At 43.1% G+C, this 15,063-nt stretch overlaps 2 protein-coding genes and 1 non-coding gene across 10 annotated transcripts in view; all 3 read left to right on the top strand.

The window, feature by feature from the left end:
- The window catches only part of LOC136436550 (rho GTPase-activating protein 7-like), a 28,707-nt gene extending 24,121 nt beyond the window's left edge, over window positions 1-4,586 (top strand). For all 7 annotated transcript variants that reach the window (XM_066430604.1, XM_066430606.1, XM_066430605.1 and 4 more), the window contains 8 exons: window positions 361-407; window positions 692-1,003; window positions 1,321-1,586; window positions 1,703-1,756; window positions 2,001-2,147; window positions 2,535-2,698; window positions 2,902-3,204; window positions 3,568-4,586. In XM_066430604.1, coding sequence (XP_066286701.1) covers window positions 361-407; window positions 692-1,003; window positions 1,321-1,586; window positions 1,703-1,756; window positions 2,001-2,147; window positions 2,535-2,698; window positions 2,902-3,204; window positions 3,568-3,682 — 1,408 coding nt within the window. In that variant the 3' untranslated portion in view covers window positions 3,683-4,586. The remainder of the gene's footprint in view (window positions 1-360; window positions 408-691; window positions 1,004-1,320; window positions 1,587-1,702; window positions 1,757-2,000; window positions 2,148-2,534; window positions 2,699-2,901; window positions 3,205-3,567) is intronic.
- Window positions 4,587-6,078: 1,492 nt separating this feature from the next.
- Window positions 6,079-13,751, top strand: LOC136436552 (testis-expressed protein 26-like). Of its 2 annotated transcripts, none has more exons than XM_066430612.1 (8): window positions 6,079-7,000; window positions 7,314-7,503; window positions 8,039-8,126; window positions 9,353-9,518; window positions 11,217-11,367; window positions 11,845-12,021; window positions 12,336-12,491; window positions 12,792-13,751. In XM_066430612.1, exons 1-8 carry the CDS (start codon window positions 6,923-6,925, stop codon window positions 12,986-12,988), a joined length of 1,203 nt encoding a protein of 400 aa, XP_066286709.1. In that variant the 5' UTR covers window positions 6,079-6,922; the 3' UTR covers window positions 12,989-13,751. The 2 variants fall into 2 exon arrangements, with proteins under 2 accessions (XP_066286709.1, XP_066286710.1); XM_066430613.1 differs by lacking the exon at window positions 6,079-7,000 and adding an exon at window positions 7,065-7,143.
- Trnas-uga (transfer RNA serine (anticodon UGA)) lies at window positions 9,988-10,069 on the top strand. Its single transcript has one exon. It is a non-coding gene; the product is annotated as a tRNA-Ser (tRNA).
- Window positions 13,752-15,063: the final 1,312 nt, after the last annotated feature.

A 15,063-nucleotide genomic window follows, 5' to 3' on the forward strand; every position in this document is an offset into this window, starting at 1 on the left:
CTAACACAAAAAGGAACAAACAAACAACAGCAGAAAGATAACCAACACCTGGTATACCAAGCTTAACAAACAAACATCCTCCTGTTAATGATTGAATGGTAGATTCCACTGAATACTTTGTTTGCTGTTCCGTTTTATGGTGGCCCTTGAGAGATAGGTATACAGCTGTTTTGTTTGGAGTAAAAGCTTGATTCTATGGCCTTCTCACTACTGTGGGGCTGTAAAAGCAGTGGGCTAGGTTGTTCAGGAGACAGCTCAAAGTTCAAAATAACTAGCCAACAACGTTGTATCCATATCTTAAGGACTTTATCAGGAATTGCAATATGTACTCAGAACTAATACATTTGCTTTGTCACATAGGGCGATGCCACGATTCATGAAGAGAATACGTGCTCCTGAGTATAAAGGTATGTACTACTAAGTGTTCGTCATACTAGGGTTAGTGATATGTGACCCATAGATCAAGAATACACTATTTGGGCATGTTCAAGGAAATGATTCCAACTTAAAGGCTCAATACCCAGAAATATTGTAATTGTAGAAATGGTACAATGTATTGCAGATCAAATACAGATATACGGATAACCATATAATAAAAAGGAGATGTGTTTAGGAGAATGTTGCCCTCCCAATTCTGACATGTTATATTGATTAGTGTGGTGTTACATGTCTTTTCCTACTTTCTGTGCAGATAAAGCCGTGTTTGGGATCCCCCTGCTGCACGTGCTCCAGCGGACAGGGCAGCCCCTCCCACAGTCCATCATCTACGCCATGGACTACCTGCGCAGAACCTCCATGGACCAGGTCGGCCTCTTCCGCAAGTCTGGGGCGCGCTCCCGCATCCAGGCCCTGAAGCGCATGAACGAGACCAATCCGGACACCCTGAGTTACGAAGGCATGATGTCCTACGATGTTGCAGACATGTTGAAGCAGTACTTCCGTGAATTGCCAGAACCGCTTCTCACAAACAAGCTGTCCGAGACCTTCATCAGCATCTTCACACGTAAGAAATATTTTATGTGTACCCATTTTTCTTGGTCATCCATTCATCAACTTGCCTTTAGTCTCAACAGCCTCAAGGAGTCCCATGGGGCCCTGCCCAAAAATGCAAAAAGCAGTCCATATACATAAACTGTTGCAATTGTAACCAAAGCATTAGGAACAAGGTCTCCAACAATCATTCTAACTTTAATCGGTTAGCAATCAGCAAGTGGTGTCTGTATCTGAGGCATTTTAGTATTCTGCTTCTGTACAATTTCAAGTCTTATTTTTTTCTTCTTTAAATTGATGCTGAGTGCTGTTCTGTTGTCCTGTCTGCAGGTCTCCCCATGGAGCTGCGTCTGCAGGCCATGCAGGCTGCCATCATGCTCATGCCGGATGAGAACCGGGAGGTTCTGCAGACTCTCCTGCTCTTCCTCTGTGAGGTGGCCAAAAATGTGGAGGAGAACCAGATGACACCGTACAACCTCGCCGTGTGCTTCGCCCCGTCCCTCTTCCACATCGCTGGACCGCGCCGTGAGAATCATTCCCTCACGAGGCGACACCGCTCGGGACGACCTAATGAGAAGGAACTGAGTGAGAATGTGGTGAGTTTATATATCAACTTTGTTCAAGATGAATCTAAACATCATCTTCCACATTCTATATTGTTTCTTACACCTCCCTATCCCACGCTCATCATCCTGCAATGGTTCCCTCTCAGGCCGCCCACGAGTGCCTCACAATGATGATCAACGAATGCGAGCAGCTCTTCTTGGTAAGTTCATATGTGTTACTAATTAACATAGTACTAGTACATAGCTGAAACTTTCTGCCAACACAAAACATAATGTATCAAATTTTTACTATTCTACTGCAGTCTTTCTCAGAATTCAAGTGACCAGTCACCTAAGTCACTTAACCTTACAGACGTGGGGTCAATTGCTGATGTCACATACGTCAGCCAAGTTCTAATGTTCCAGTTGTAGTTAGTCTAAGCCTCCTCTGTGCTGTGTCCACAGGTTCCAGAGGACACCATGATGCAATGCCGGTTCACCTACATGGAGCAGGGCGATCCCGTGGCGCTGGACCAGCTCGGGCGGAAGAAGTTTGACGAAAGCTCTGATTGGCACAACTACATTGAGAACTGCATCCAGGGACTGCTAAAGGTATGGATGCTACTTCATGTCTGTAGGGTGTAGAAATGCAATGCCCCTACTGTATGCAAAGTTAACCAAATCATTGGCACCAACCTGGGAAGGACAAGTATTTAGATCTTGAGTATAGTCAATCTATAATGTGATAAACCAACACAAAATGGTCCCAGATTTGTTAGCTCTCTGTAGGATGTTCATAAGGTATAATCGCTGGGAAATATCACATTATAGAATTGTGAAAATTGGAAAGCTCATATAAGGAACTGGCACATACATAGATATTAGAAACAGCAAAAAAAGAAGGAAACATCATTAACTATTTTGTTCATGTAGACAACTTATATATGACAGATTCAATGCAAGGCAACATATCTGATGTCTGTTGTCTTTATGTGTCAGGAATCTCGAGACAAGTTCAAGGGCTGGGTGTCGATCTCTTGCCCAAATGACGTGGAACTGACCTACAAGAAGGTTGGTGATGGCCACCCACTCCGCCTGTGGAAGTGTGCGGTGGAAGTAGAGGCTCCGCCGGTGGAACTGCTCAACAGAGTCCTGAGGGAAAGGTGAGCACCTCTGAGTTGTCTTCCTTGGAAGAAGCAATTACTAGTGACTGTGGTTAGTCAAGGTTATTTGGTCGCTGTGGAAAAAAAATTAACAGTAAGACATTTTATTTGCCAAATCACCAGAAGTTGAAATTTTATGTTTCTCGAAAGTTTAAGAAGAAATAAAATGAAGCAATGTTTGATGTGATGCCTTCATTACCCAGACACCTGTGGGACGAGGACCTGATGAAATGGCGTGTTGTTGAGAAGCTGGACAGACAGACGGAGGTGTTCCAGTACGTCACCAACTCCATGGCTCCCCACCCGTCGCGCGACTTCTGCACCCTGCGGTCCTGGCGGACGGACCTGCCCCACGACACCTGCGTGCTGGTGGAAACGTCAGTGCAACACCAGGATGCTGCGATCATGGGAGGACTGCGCGGGACAGTGCTGGCATCGCGGTACCTGATCGAGCCGTGTGGGTCGGGGAAGTCCAGACTGACACACATCGTCAGAATAGACACAAGGTGAGAATAGCTTTCTATTTTGGGAGGGGGTAGTTTGAATGTATTCTAATGAAATTAGTCAGTAAAGCAAATCTTTTCCATATTTGGGTTCATTCCTAGTTAACTTAATACTCTGAATTTTACACATTAACAATATTTTAGGCCCCCATATAGTTAGGTCCAGTGTGACATCCCTTGTCCGGTTCATTCAAGCAGGGGTTCCTTTTGCAATCAGTTGATATTCTGGGCTATCTGTCTGCATTACATAAACGCTACAAATTGTAAATTATGCAACTAAATGGAATAATTTGCTGGAAAGCAAATACAGTTGAGATGATGTTGTCTACAGCAGTTATATTGTTGCATTTGTTGTGTTGAACACAGGGGGCGCTCTCCAGAGTGGTACAACCGCGCATATGGCCACATCTGTGCGGCTCACGTAGGGCAGATACGGGACTCCTTCAAGCACTCGAACGAGGGACCAGAGACGAAGGTCTAGTGAAGGGAAGGACCAGAAGTATTAAGCACTAATTTATAGAGAATTTTGTACACATGACTGATGATCCTTTGTACACAGTGATCTGTTGGTACATGTTCAGGCGCCAGATGTACCGAGGATTGAAGAGAAGCCATAGTAGTGAAATGCAATACTAAGTAGTATCTTATATATCTGTTTCTCAGACAGTATTATATGTACAGATATATCAGTGACACGGGAGTTCAGGAGAGATTTGAGCTTTATTTGTACTGTGCAGTCAGGGTATACATTCCAAACATGGACTCCCTATTACTTATTCCAGAGTCTGAGACATAACCCGAGACAGGTCCTATAGTACAGACCTGCCTTACGTAAAGCTGACATTAGTAGTTAGCAGTAGCTGGTTGATTATTAACAATGCAGTAAGTGGTATCCACTACTGCAGATGGTGTCAGGACCATGACGACTCCCAAAATGTGTATATATTGGGTCAGAGAAGAGAGTAATATTTATATTTGAAGGAGTATTTTTCTTCTGATTTTTTTTCTCTTTCTGTCTTTTTTTCCACTTATTTATTGTTTCCCAAATACCTCATGGCATTTTAAACCTCTGTGTACAGTATTTTCTATATATTTTAAATCAGGTCTGACAGTCAATAGTTAAATTGAACTAACACACAATTTTGTTCATGATGAGGATGCACATTTTATGCTAATTCTTCAGTATTTTGATTTCCCCATCTAAAGTGTTGGATGACTGCTATCCTGTGTACTCAGTGATGGTCTAGTGATAGCAGTGTACATCTGATTAGCTGGCAAGCTTTCCCAGCCATGACCAATATAAGTATATAGTAGTGCTGACCGTAGTAGAACTGTATTGTGAACTGAAGCCCGAGATGGGAGCACAGAAATGGATGTCAAAAACAGAGTTGTGAACAAAAATAAAGAGGCAATAGGCAAGAAGGTGAAAACATAGCATCTCTGTCTTCTCACTATCTCACATGAATTAATAGAAATAAAGAATTATTGACATGAAGAAGACTGTGCTATGGCGTGACTTTGGTGAAACAAATAGGAAGAAAGGAGCTGAAGTTAGTCACAGCGTTACATACATACACAAACAACATTCATCTTCTTCTAGATTCAATACATAATACTTTCCACACATCACATGGGTTTGTCCAGGTGAAGTGCACACCTCCAAGTCAGTCTGAGTGCCCAGCTGTAACACCTATGAACTCACCATTAGCACTCACGACTTTCCACACACACCACAACCACAAGAATTCAGACAACAGATAAGTAATAGATAAAGTTGAAAGCCAATGTATACAAGGAAAGGTAAATATTTCCCTCTCTTAATTTTTGGAGATTAAACCAATAGTAAGGATATATAACGCAGGCCTCCCTCTTGGTAGGTTTTATTTTCTTGGCTAGTCCTGCAGGATTCATACAGTCAGTCCACTGTCGCATGGGGGTGCTGAAAACCCCAAGGAGAAAGGTCAATTTCGTAAAGCCTAAAAAATCAATATAGACAAGTCCTTGAGAACATGAATACTCCCGTCAGAGTGAAACGAGAAAGTATTTATATGTACAATAAATATTATTTCGCCAAAGACCCACAGAGTAGTGGACAAAAGTTATTTGCGATATAGTGGACTGGCCATTGGACAGGCTGGCTCTATATCAGCAATCAGGAGACAGTTGACCACGGTGTAAAGTGTTCACGGGCATTGATGATGACGTATGGATGATGACACAACGTACTTTGATTTTGCTTGTGTTTGTCATAAAGTATAACTGCGAGACATTGCGACACGATGATTTCTATGTATCATGTATGTATTCGTCTTTACTTCTTGGCATGTTGACCTTCATGAAGAGCAAGAGCCGAATGAGAGTTTATCAATGATGAATAACGTTACATGCCATAACTGTCATAGCCACCCCAAAACTTGATTTCACAAGTCTCCAGGTCACAGATTTCGTGTGTTGGAAAGCGGAGGATGTTAAGTCAGGCAGCCTCTAGCGTTACCAGGCTCCGCAGATCGCTGGTAAAATACCGGTAGTAGAAATAGGGCAAGGACATTATATTATACTAATATATTGTCCTTGAATAGAGGGAATAGTACTAGTATCTGCTAGTGTAGTCGGCTACGGAGAGAGTGACAATAGGCGACCCAGGGGCTATATGTACCACCAGGCTCTCAAAAATGGTCTGTTTTCTATGTATTTAATATAATGGGTAGAATTTTCGCCTGTAGTCCACACAGTGGTTCAAGCTCGTCAGCAGATGTAAGGGTCCAGCTCAGTCTCCGTGCTTTACGCCTATAGCTAGCTGCCGCAATGGAAGATATTGTGTAGTTTTCAATTCAAAGCCATTGTGTCAATAAACAATCATAACATTCAATGTTTGGCGCACTCTCGGTGTCTAGGCGCCAGTGGGTTCAAGACGTCAAGTGCTAGTTTCCTGTTTATTGCTAATAAGAACAACACTGCCGACATCCGCTTTAGTGCTATTGTTACTCCTAATCAGACTAATGCTGTTTGTATTTGTCTACTCTCCAAGCAGAGTCAGAGAGCTCCGGCTTGTTTTGACAGCAGGCGTTTTATCAACCTTTGTATTTTGTCAGTTTTTCTCAGAGTATGATATTGTCCAGTTAGGACAACACGCAACAAGAAAGACTGACGAAACGCCTGAAAAACAAGCTGGAATCTAACCTCTGCTTGGAGAGTATATTTGTCATCGTTCCTAGCCATGATCATGTGTCTGTGTCACACTTCCGTGTTGTCTCGAGGAGAGTTCGTATCGCTAACTACAAGGTAACACACAGTTCCTCCAAACAGAGGCTCTCCGATGAGCCCAAAAGGCCACGTTATCTAACGTTACATTTGAGGTCAGTTTTTTTCGCTTCCATGTATTGCACTATATGCCCAAGCCCCGCCGCTTTTCTCTGGCCAGCTGACCCGCACAGCAACAGGCAGGCGTCCCGTAGCAACGCCGCCATTGAGTTTCCACCAATAAGAGGCTCGTATTACCTGCAGCACAACGAGCTAAACAAACCGGACCGGTACAGCTGGGCATGACAAAGTTGCTGTACGTCTGTTACGGCTAGCCGCTCGGTATTTCAGCAACATTCTAGGTTCAGTAACTTGTGAGAAACTGTCGGTAGTGTCTCCTCAGTTCTAGTGAAGTAACCGAAGTAATAAGATTAGTATAGTGTGCGGGATTACAGGCCTAGGGCGGGAGCTGAGCTAGAACATGGCGGCCACTACAGAGATCCTACACGCATGGCGCGACCTGGACCAACCAACAGAATGGTCACGGGAAGGAGAACAGGTCAGTCACTGTCCTATTGTCACGTCACAGAATCTTCCCATTCATACATCGCCTGGCAACGACAGTTATGACCCTTTGGAGTGGAATTTTTAATCAGACTACTGACGATCTGGTCTACATGTTGTCGCCACCCAGCACGGAATGTAATTTCAATCTTGAATCTCAGTGGATAGAGCCGCTCTCAAACCTAATTTCCGCCTGTTAGTAGATTTTTTTCTAGAAAATAATTTGGTAACACACGGTCCTTTATTGCGTCATCTATATTTCAATTCTTGACGATTTTTTCTTGTTTCATTTTTTCACTGATATTCAGCTTGCTGGACAAGTTGTTCTTCCCAGTTTCGCGAAGAACTTGGAAAAATACTTGCAGACTGCTTCGGACCCAGAGGACAGGGAACGGTGTCTGCGGCTCCTGGCTACCCTGAGTGTTGAGAAACAACCGCTTCCCCATCAGAGAATAGAGGAACAACCCAGAAGGCCCAAATCAGCCATGCCGGCGTTAGGTGAGTCGTCCAACATGACCCCGCGCTGGGCAACATTTGTTTTGGTCTATTTGTACAGCACAACAACAATAGCCGGAATAACGGGACTGGTGGGCGGATTATCAACAGAACATAACTTGACTGTGGGGTAACTTTATTACTGCATCAAAAATGTACAAATTCTCTTCAGTCTTCTAAATCATCAACATTCACGTGCGAGAGAGCAACTTTCCATACCATGTGGGGTACAAAACGGACGGACAAGAGTCTTGATTCTGTAAACCCGTTCTCTTGATGTAAAAGCCGTGCTAGTCTTCCAGCCAACGGCGGGAAAATAGTTTGTGTTCCATTCTGCTCCAGGTCTGAAACCATAGTGACTGTTGTCACGACAGCCCATAGCCACGTACTGCGACGCAGAGTAATTACTTTGTTTATTGTCACAAGCGTCATCGTCATAAAAAAGTCAGCCACTTGTGTAAGATAAGGGTTATTGTATGTCACTCATTAATCTGGTATAATTGATCGTTAACACGGCATTTATTTCGACCACCATCAGGACGAGAAAAGGCGCCGCACCCAGCCTACATCACCACCAATCAACGGGAGTACCAGTACCGACCGGGCTCTGCTCTGGACAACACCAGGTACGCATAACCTGACTAAATCAAGCGTTCATCAGCCCTTCCACTGATCGGGCCCAATAAGCCCCTGACAGCGATAGCCTTGTGCCAAAAGGCTACAGGTACACACAGCTCACCACAAGTATTGCGCGCAAAAAACAAAATAGACGATTAGACCAGTCTTGGAGCTTTCCCTTGTTCCAGAACAAAACCTTGTAACCAGATTACTGATTCTGGTGTTGATTCGTTGGTACCGGTTTTGTCGAGGTGTTGGTTTAGTTTTATAATGCCACTGTTGTTTTAACTAAAATCATATTTTTAAAGCGAGAACTCGGAGAAGAACCAAGGATGTTCTTGATAAAACCAACACAAGAGCATATTGTCGTTACCAAATAATGTTACAAGTGGTCTTGATCTTCATGAATGGGTCAATATTTCCTGTCCTGTGTTGTCATTTTCCTGGTTGTTATCAACAATCTGTATGAAAAGAAGCGTCAGTAAGAAATAGTAGTTAGAGGCCCAGTGTGTTACACGTGTAACGTTATATCACTCGGAAATCATGTCACGTGCGGCAAACCACCTGTTAATCTAGACAAACTCATGGATCAGTGCAACACCGGCGTCAGGGCTGGGAAAGCAATCATCAAGCAGATGTATTTTTTGTTTTGTTTATGAGGGTAACGTATAACGTTGGTATAACAATATCGTGCAGTTGGAATGCTACCAAGTTCTTGAAGTAGTCGTCTAGCCTCAGAGCTGCTTGGAAATCAATGGAGAAGCCTGTACGTGTCCAGTCAGTGTCATCACAAAACAGTCATTTCTACTAATGCCGACAAACACTGCTATGGCTTATTTAGTGGTAACCAACAGCGTCTTACGTTTATCAACGATCATACCAAACTCCTTGGGTTGCTGGGAAAAATAACAAACAATGTCTGTTCGTGACAGAAGAACCAACTTGCGTGTACAGTAGGTGCGAACTCATTATCTACTACAATGGACGCGATGAGTACCGCGACTGTCGGGTGTTCCACAACAATCATAGCGTCATTAGAGAACTTAGAAGACATATCATGTCACGTCGGATTCGTTTGTCACTGAGATTTCTTACACAAAGGGCGTTATGGATACACAAATCCAATTTACTAAATAAATGACTAATGTTCAATGTAGGTCAGTAAATATTACGTGACAGAAAACCTCACCAAGCCTATCAGGTAAAATTTATAGGATATCTCTCCTCTACTCAGGCCACAGACCACCAAACACAGCTATATCACACCGTACCAGCTCCCGGAACGGATCGGCGGCACCACGTACCATGACCAGTATTACGGCAAAGGCCAGCACAAGAGAGAACCTATCCGTTCGGGAACATCGTCAGGGAACAGGAGAAACAACCCACATCCTTTCCAGGTAGGTTTTGACTTTTGTCGGAAGTCTGATCATTCGTCGACAGTCTATCTAAAATCATCAATACAAGGGCCTAGAATGGCTTCTTTCGCCGAGCAGGAACTATTGAGTTGTTGTCCTCCTCTGCTCTGGGTTCTAGTCCGAATCTGTGCTTGCTTGGATTTGTGGGCGGGGCGGTGGGTCGGATTTGTCCAAATCCGACCGCAACCATTTTTGAGGGTCTGCATGGAGTGTCCTAACAACACTTTACTTTGAATTTAGAAGAACCCCCTACGTATTACGCTAAAATCAAGGAAGCAAAAATTTGGTTGCCTTACTAGGAATGACGTGAATAAAACGGTTTTCCCTTCGAATTGCGGGAAATCAAAAGAAACTGCCTACGCCTTACAGAAAAGGCGCATGAAGACCCTCCATTGTAGTGTCAGACATCATTTGCTTTATATTTGTAAAGAAACCAACATTCTGCGCAGTCGCTGTGATGGCCGAGTGGTTAAGGCGTTGGACTTGAAATCCAATGGGGTTTCCCCGCGCAGGTTCGAATCCTGCTCGCAGCGAATTAACTTTTCCTCCTTTTTGCGCATTTTTTCTCTTTTTACCACCTTTTCTCGCTCTGTCTCTTTTTTATTCTTTTAGCTTTTATCATATTTTCTTTCTCCTTCTTCATAAAACCCTTTTTATGATCTAAAAAGACTCATCAGCTTTAGTTGCATGGATCAAAAGCGACCTCTATTAATCATTGTCAGTACTGCAACAGTTTTGTAACGTTCATGCACTGTACTGTCGGCCTGCAATAATTACACTTACTTCAATAACTAGGGGTCCCCGCTGCCGCGTTGGTTGGTTTCTTTCAAAAGTAGCATATCAACAGGGCATATTAAAGTAACTGTCTTCAACAGTTGCATATTAACAGGGTATGTATATTTACCTCAAGGAGGTTAATTTTATATATTTACATCAAGGAGGTTAATTTTAACCTCCTTGCCTTCATCAAGAAGGTTCTGTTTTCGGTTCCATTTGTTTGTCTGGATGTATGTTTGTGTGTGTTTATGCTGTCCACACACACACACACACACACACACACACACACAACATCCGGACAAACAATCGGCGAAGGTACATGTAGATACAGTATGCATCTCCGCTTCAGTTGCATGGATCAAAAGCGACCTCTATTAATCACTATCAATATTGCATCAGTTTTTATAACGTTCACGCACGCCGCTGTCCACCTGCAATAGTAATAGTGATTAATAGGGGTCGCTTTTGATCCATGCAACTGAAGCGGAGGTGCATATTTACCATCATCAATAAGGATATGTTTTCGGTGCCGTTGGTATTAATTTTGCTGCATTGCATGCTAGGACTTCCAAACATGCTACATGCGGAACTTAAAAAGGAGAGAAAAATGAGGCTTAATTTGCATAAATAATTAGAAATTGATATAACGTTAATACAATAGTTCTAAATGACTTGAATTTCATAATCATTAAGTTTGAAAAACATGTAAAAAAAACAGGTCAAGGTGAACATTGTTAGGCATTAGTTATGCAAACGATGGTCATATTTGCATAATTGATGTGGAAATGCTGTAAAATAGCACTGAGATGTCCCTTTCAAAGTACAATGTAGTGTAATGAGACAAAATCAGTTGGCAAAGGCTTTTTTATTTGACAAATTTATCTTTGTTGCTTGAAATTACAGTCTTTCATGGTCTGGAAGTTTCCACGACAAGAGAAACCACTACAGGATGGTAGCCAGTGGGGAACTGAGCTCACCGACAACATCATGGACCAAGTCATCAAGGACCAGACTAAGTCCACCTACCAATCAGACTACTTGGGCGTCCCACAAGGTAAATGGAACATTGATAATCGAGAGTTCCACGAACTCATACCTTTGCTGATGAAGTGTTCTGGACTGTTAATTTCATTTGTGGACTGGCTTCAATACACTTGCTTGATGTTTGTTGGTAGACGTCAGGTAAATAAGAATATTCATATTCATATTCATTTTACTTGCAATACTCATCGCTACACAACACGCTTTCATTCCTTCTTCATTGGCTGAATAATTTATATTTATACTGTTTATCAAGCATTTATCAATATCCATTGTCACCCAGCTTATCATCTGTATTGTGTAGTTTCAACCTCCTACAATAATCAGAAGTGGGCGAAGGGAAATTTTCATTCGACAACCCTTGCATATAGTCAAGCTATTGCATAGGTGCCCAGGCATTGAGCTATCGCTATCAATTGCTATAGAGTGGATGGAGAAGCGTCTATTATCCAGTTTATTAATTACTTCATTTGTTTTCTTGTCTCTACAGGGTTCCAGGTAGGGAATGCCGTTGACGCGCCATTGGATTGGAAGTCGCAGGTTCCCTACTCGCTGGACTCCTTTATGCGATACACTTACCGCCGACCGGTGCAACAGCCTCAGCTCAGGGAAAACACCACCAGATACGGCTGCAACTCCAAGAAGATGATGCCAGCTCACGGAATAGGTAAGCCTCAATCTGACCTTATCTTTAGTATTGGTTTCATCCCCAATCCTGGTGCACATCAACTATTAGGTCATATTACAGATCCCTTCATATGCTTGGAAAAATGGAAACACTCAGCCCCAAATATAATGTGTTTACTTGATATACAAATGTCAAGTCAACTTGAAGTCATAACCTTATTTGTAATTTGCATCATCGAAAAAAATATCATATATAATTTCTTTGTGTTGAATGTCGAGGCTCAATCGTAACTTATCAAGTAGGTTACTAAAAGATTAATTAATATGCAATGCTGTGTTCGTTTATCCGCACAGCCCCCAATGCATCTCAGCTGCAGAATCATTTGAAGGGCCGCACCACATACCGGCGCGAGTACAACGCAACAAACGGCCGTGTGGAACATCGGGATCTCACCACGCTGGACCCAGATTGTCTCAGAGATATGATCAACCAGACAGAACCTGGAAGAGGTAGAAACTCTTTATTTTTTTGTCTTTTCTAAAGTGAATCATAGCTTACAAGCATGGAAACCTTTTGCGCATTCATTACACCGCCTTTCCACTAGAGGCTACGACCACTAAGTGAGCCGAGCGACAAAAAAAGTGACAGATCACTCAACAAATTAATTTCATAGACGGGGAACACATTTTGTAAACGTTTTGTGTATTTCACTAGTGACTCTTTTGTTGAATCACACTTTGACATTGTGCATCGTATTCCAAAATCATGAGGTTTTATGACTCATTTTGTGCCGTTTCTTTTTTCTAAAGATAAGCACGTACTGACGAACATCCTCCGCTCGGTGAAGCACCATGGTGACCACTACCGTGAGCTGGCGGGTGTGAGTCGCCGCACGCCGCCGACCCTGCGATCACAGCGCCCGCCCAGTACCGCCGGGTCCCGCCGACGCACCTTCGAGACGCCCATTAACCCCAAGATCGTCTCCAGCTGGGTTGGACCTGTCTGATAAAGGACGTGTTGAATTGATTCATATGCTGCTAGACACGACTCAACAGTATTGTAAACTTGTTATGAACTATTCCGTACGTTGTTTTATGTTACCTGTTTTCCTTTTTGTCTTGACCCACATGATGCGGGTTTTCTTTCAAAAGCAATAAGAACTGTTATATTCTTGGCGTAAGAATATGTATGTGTATGCTTCCTTGTTATCAAAACCACTCGTCAGAGTTAGTTGTTTGTCCAATATGGAGTATTGTGCTTTTTGTGAGCAGACATTGACACACAAACATGTACATGTACACACTACATTTTGTTGTTTTATTTGTTGTTGTTGTATGAAATGCACACTTTTTCTGTGACGATTTGTGTGATCAGGCACACCAGTTAATGTCGAAGGGAGGAAGTCATGACAGACATTTGTGTATAGTCAACATGCCAACCAAACACATCATGGTGTAAACTCCTATGTATTGTACTTTACAGACCGTGCTCTTCATGACGTAATTTTACAATTCAACACGCGAGCGCTGTCAAATGTAGTATGATTAATCAGCACAGCCATTTACTCTTGTGCATAATATTACGCCATAATAGCGGCGGCCATATGTTAACTGCCAGGCAGAGTCTGGAGGACGAGGCAGTCGTGGCAGGTACAAATCTGACAAAGTTTGAAACCATGACAATGTCTGTCAAACTATGTGTAATCCTAATGGGTTGTCATAATGTGTACGTAGTCAGCTCCGATCAGAAATTAAAAAGCACTGGAAGAAGTTTTCTTGTTTTGTGATCTGTGGAATAGATAATGCCCTTGGAATAGATAGCAGAGTGCGCTCCAAAACTAGGTTTAAACGAAATCGAGTCTTCGTCGGTGAAATAGACTATCAGGGGCAGTCAGATCTCGTCCACATGTCCCTTTTCTCGCAGCAAATTTAAAATGACCGTCCAGGCCCTTCTGACATATCTTCCAAGTACACTTATTTCCCATCAATGATTATGAAGGGCCACCATAATCCCAGCCGAGGAGGACAAAAACACGGATGTTTGCTTTTTGCAAGCAGACCAAGGGACCGAGTTTCTCAATCGAAACGTTCATACCCTGCATGCTGGATATTGGATTCTACACGACCTTCATATCCGATGAAACCAAAGCCAGCATGGTCAAAACTTTTAGTCGCACGCTAAAAACGAGGATGATGACCTATTTTACGGGAGCAAACACCCACCGTCGACGTCCAAGATGACCAGTGCGGTCCTATAACCGCTGACATCATCTGATGGCATCTGTAAATACCAATGTTTCTTAAAATTGCCGCCTTTAGAAATGTTAATAAGATACAGGCAAGTTCCCGCCAAATCTAGGACACGTGTTAGGATAGACTCTAGGGACCTCAGCACATGGAAAGAAAATAGGCTCATTCTGAAGAGAGGGACAGGCTTCTCAACACAGGAGGGCTCAGGGCTTTCTCACAGGGAGAAAGAAGAATTTAGGCTTCCCATAGGGGGAAGAAATTAGGACTTCCTTGCCGGACAAGCAGGAAAAAAACAGGCTCTTCACTGGGAGGAGAAAAACAAGTCAAGAAAGGATAGAGGACTTGGTCAGAAAGGTTGGGAGAATTGACCAGTTTTTATGGCACTTATCTGGAGTTTGGAGGCACTTACCAGGCACTTACTTGGATACATGGACAATTGTTGGATCGTTATTCAACTTGGATTACTGCGACATCTAATCAGAACTTTGAACTAATCATACAACTCGGACTAACTTCAAGATTCCACACGAGGAGGCTTTTCATCACAATCAAGAACTGTACCGGGACTTGCATAGTCAGTCGGCTCAGGCGGCATATATGTAATCACGGTGAACTACTAACTCTTCTTAATTAAACCATCAAAACGCAACCTTCCGACTCCGTTCATGTTGCCATCAAACCAGGTAAGACCAGTTAAATTCCCTCTCCTAACTTGCTGGCCGGCGGTGTCAAGCACAGGGCAAGTCACCGCCGCGCTACTGGCTCGCATGGCCGTCTGTATGGACACCGTGACACACCTCAAGACCCTCGAGCTCGGACAGAAAGAGAAAGT

This window comes from Branchiostoma lanceolatum, chromosome 6, assembly GCF_035083965.1.
Source record: "Branchiostoma lanceolatum isolate klBraLanc5 chromosome 6, klBraLanc5.hap2, whole genome shotgun sequence".
Lineage (NCBI taxonomy): Eukaryota > Metazoa > Chordata > Leptocardii > Amphioxiformes > Branchiostomatidae > Branchiostoma > Branchiostoma lanceolatum.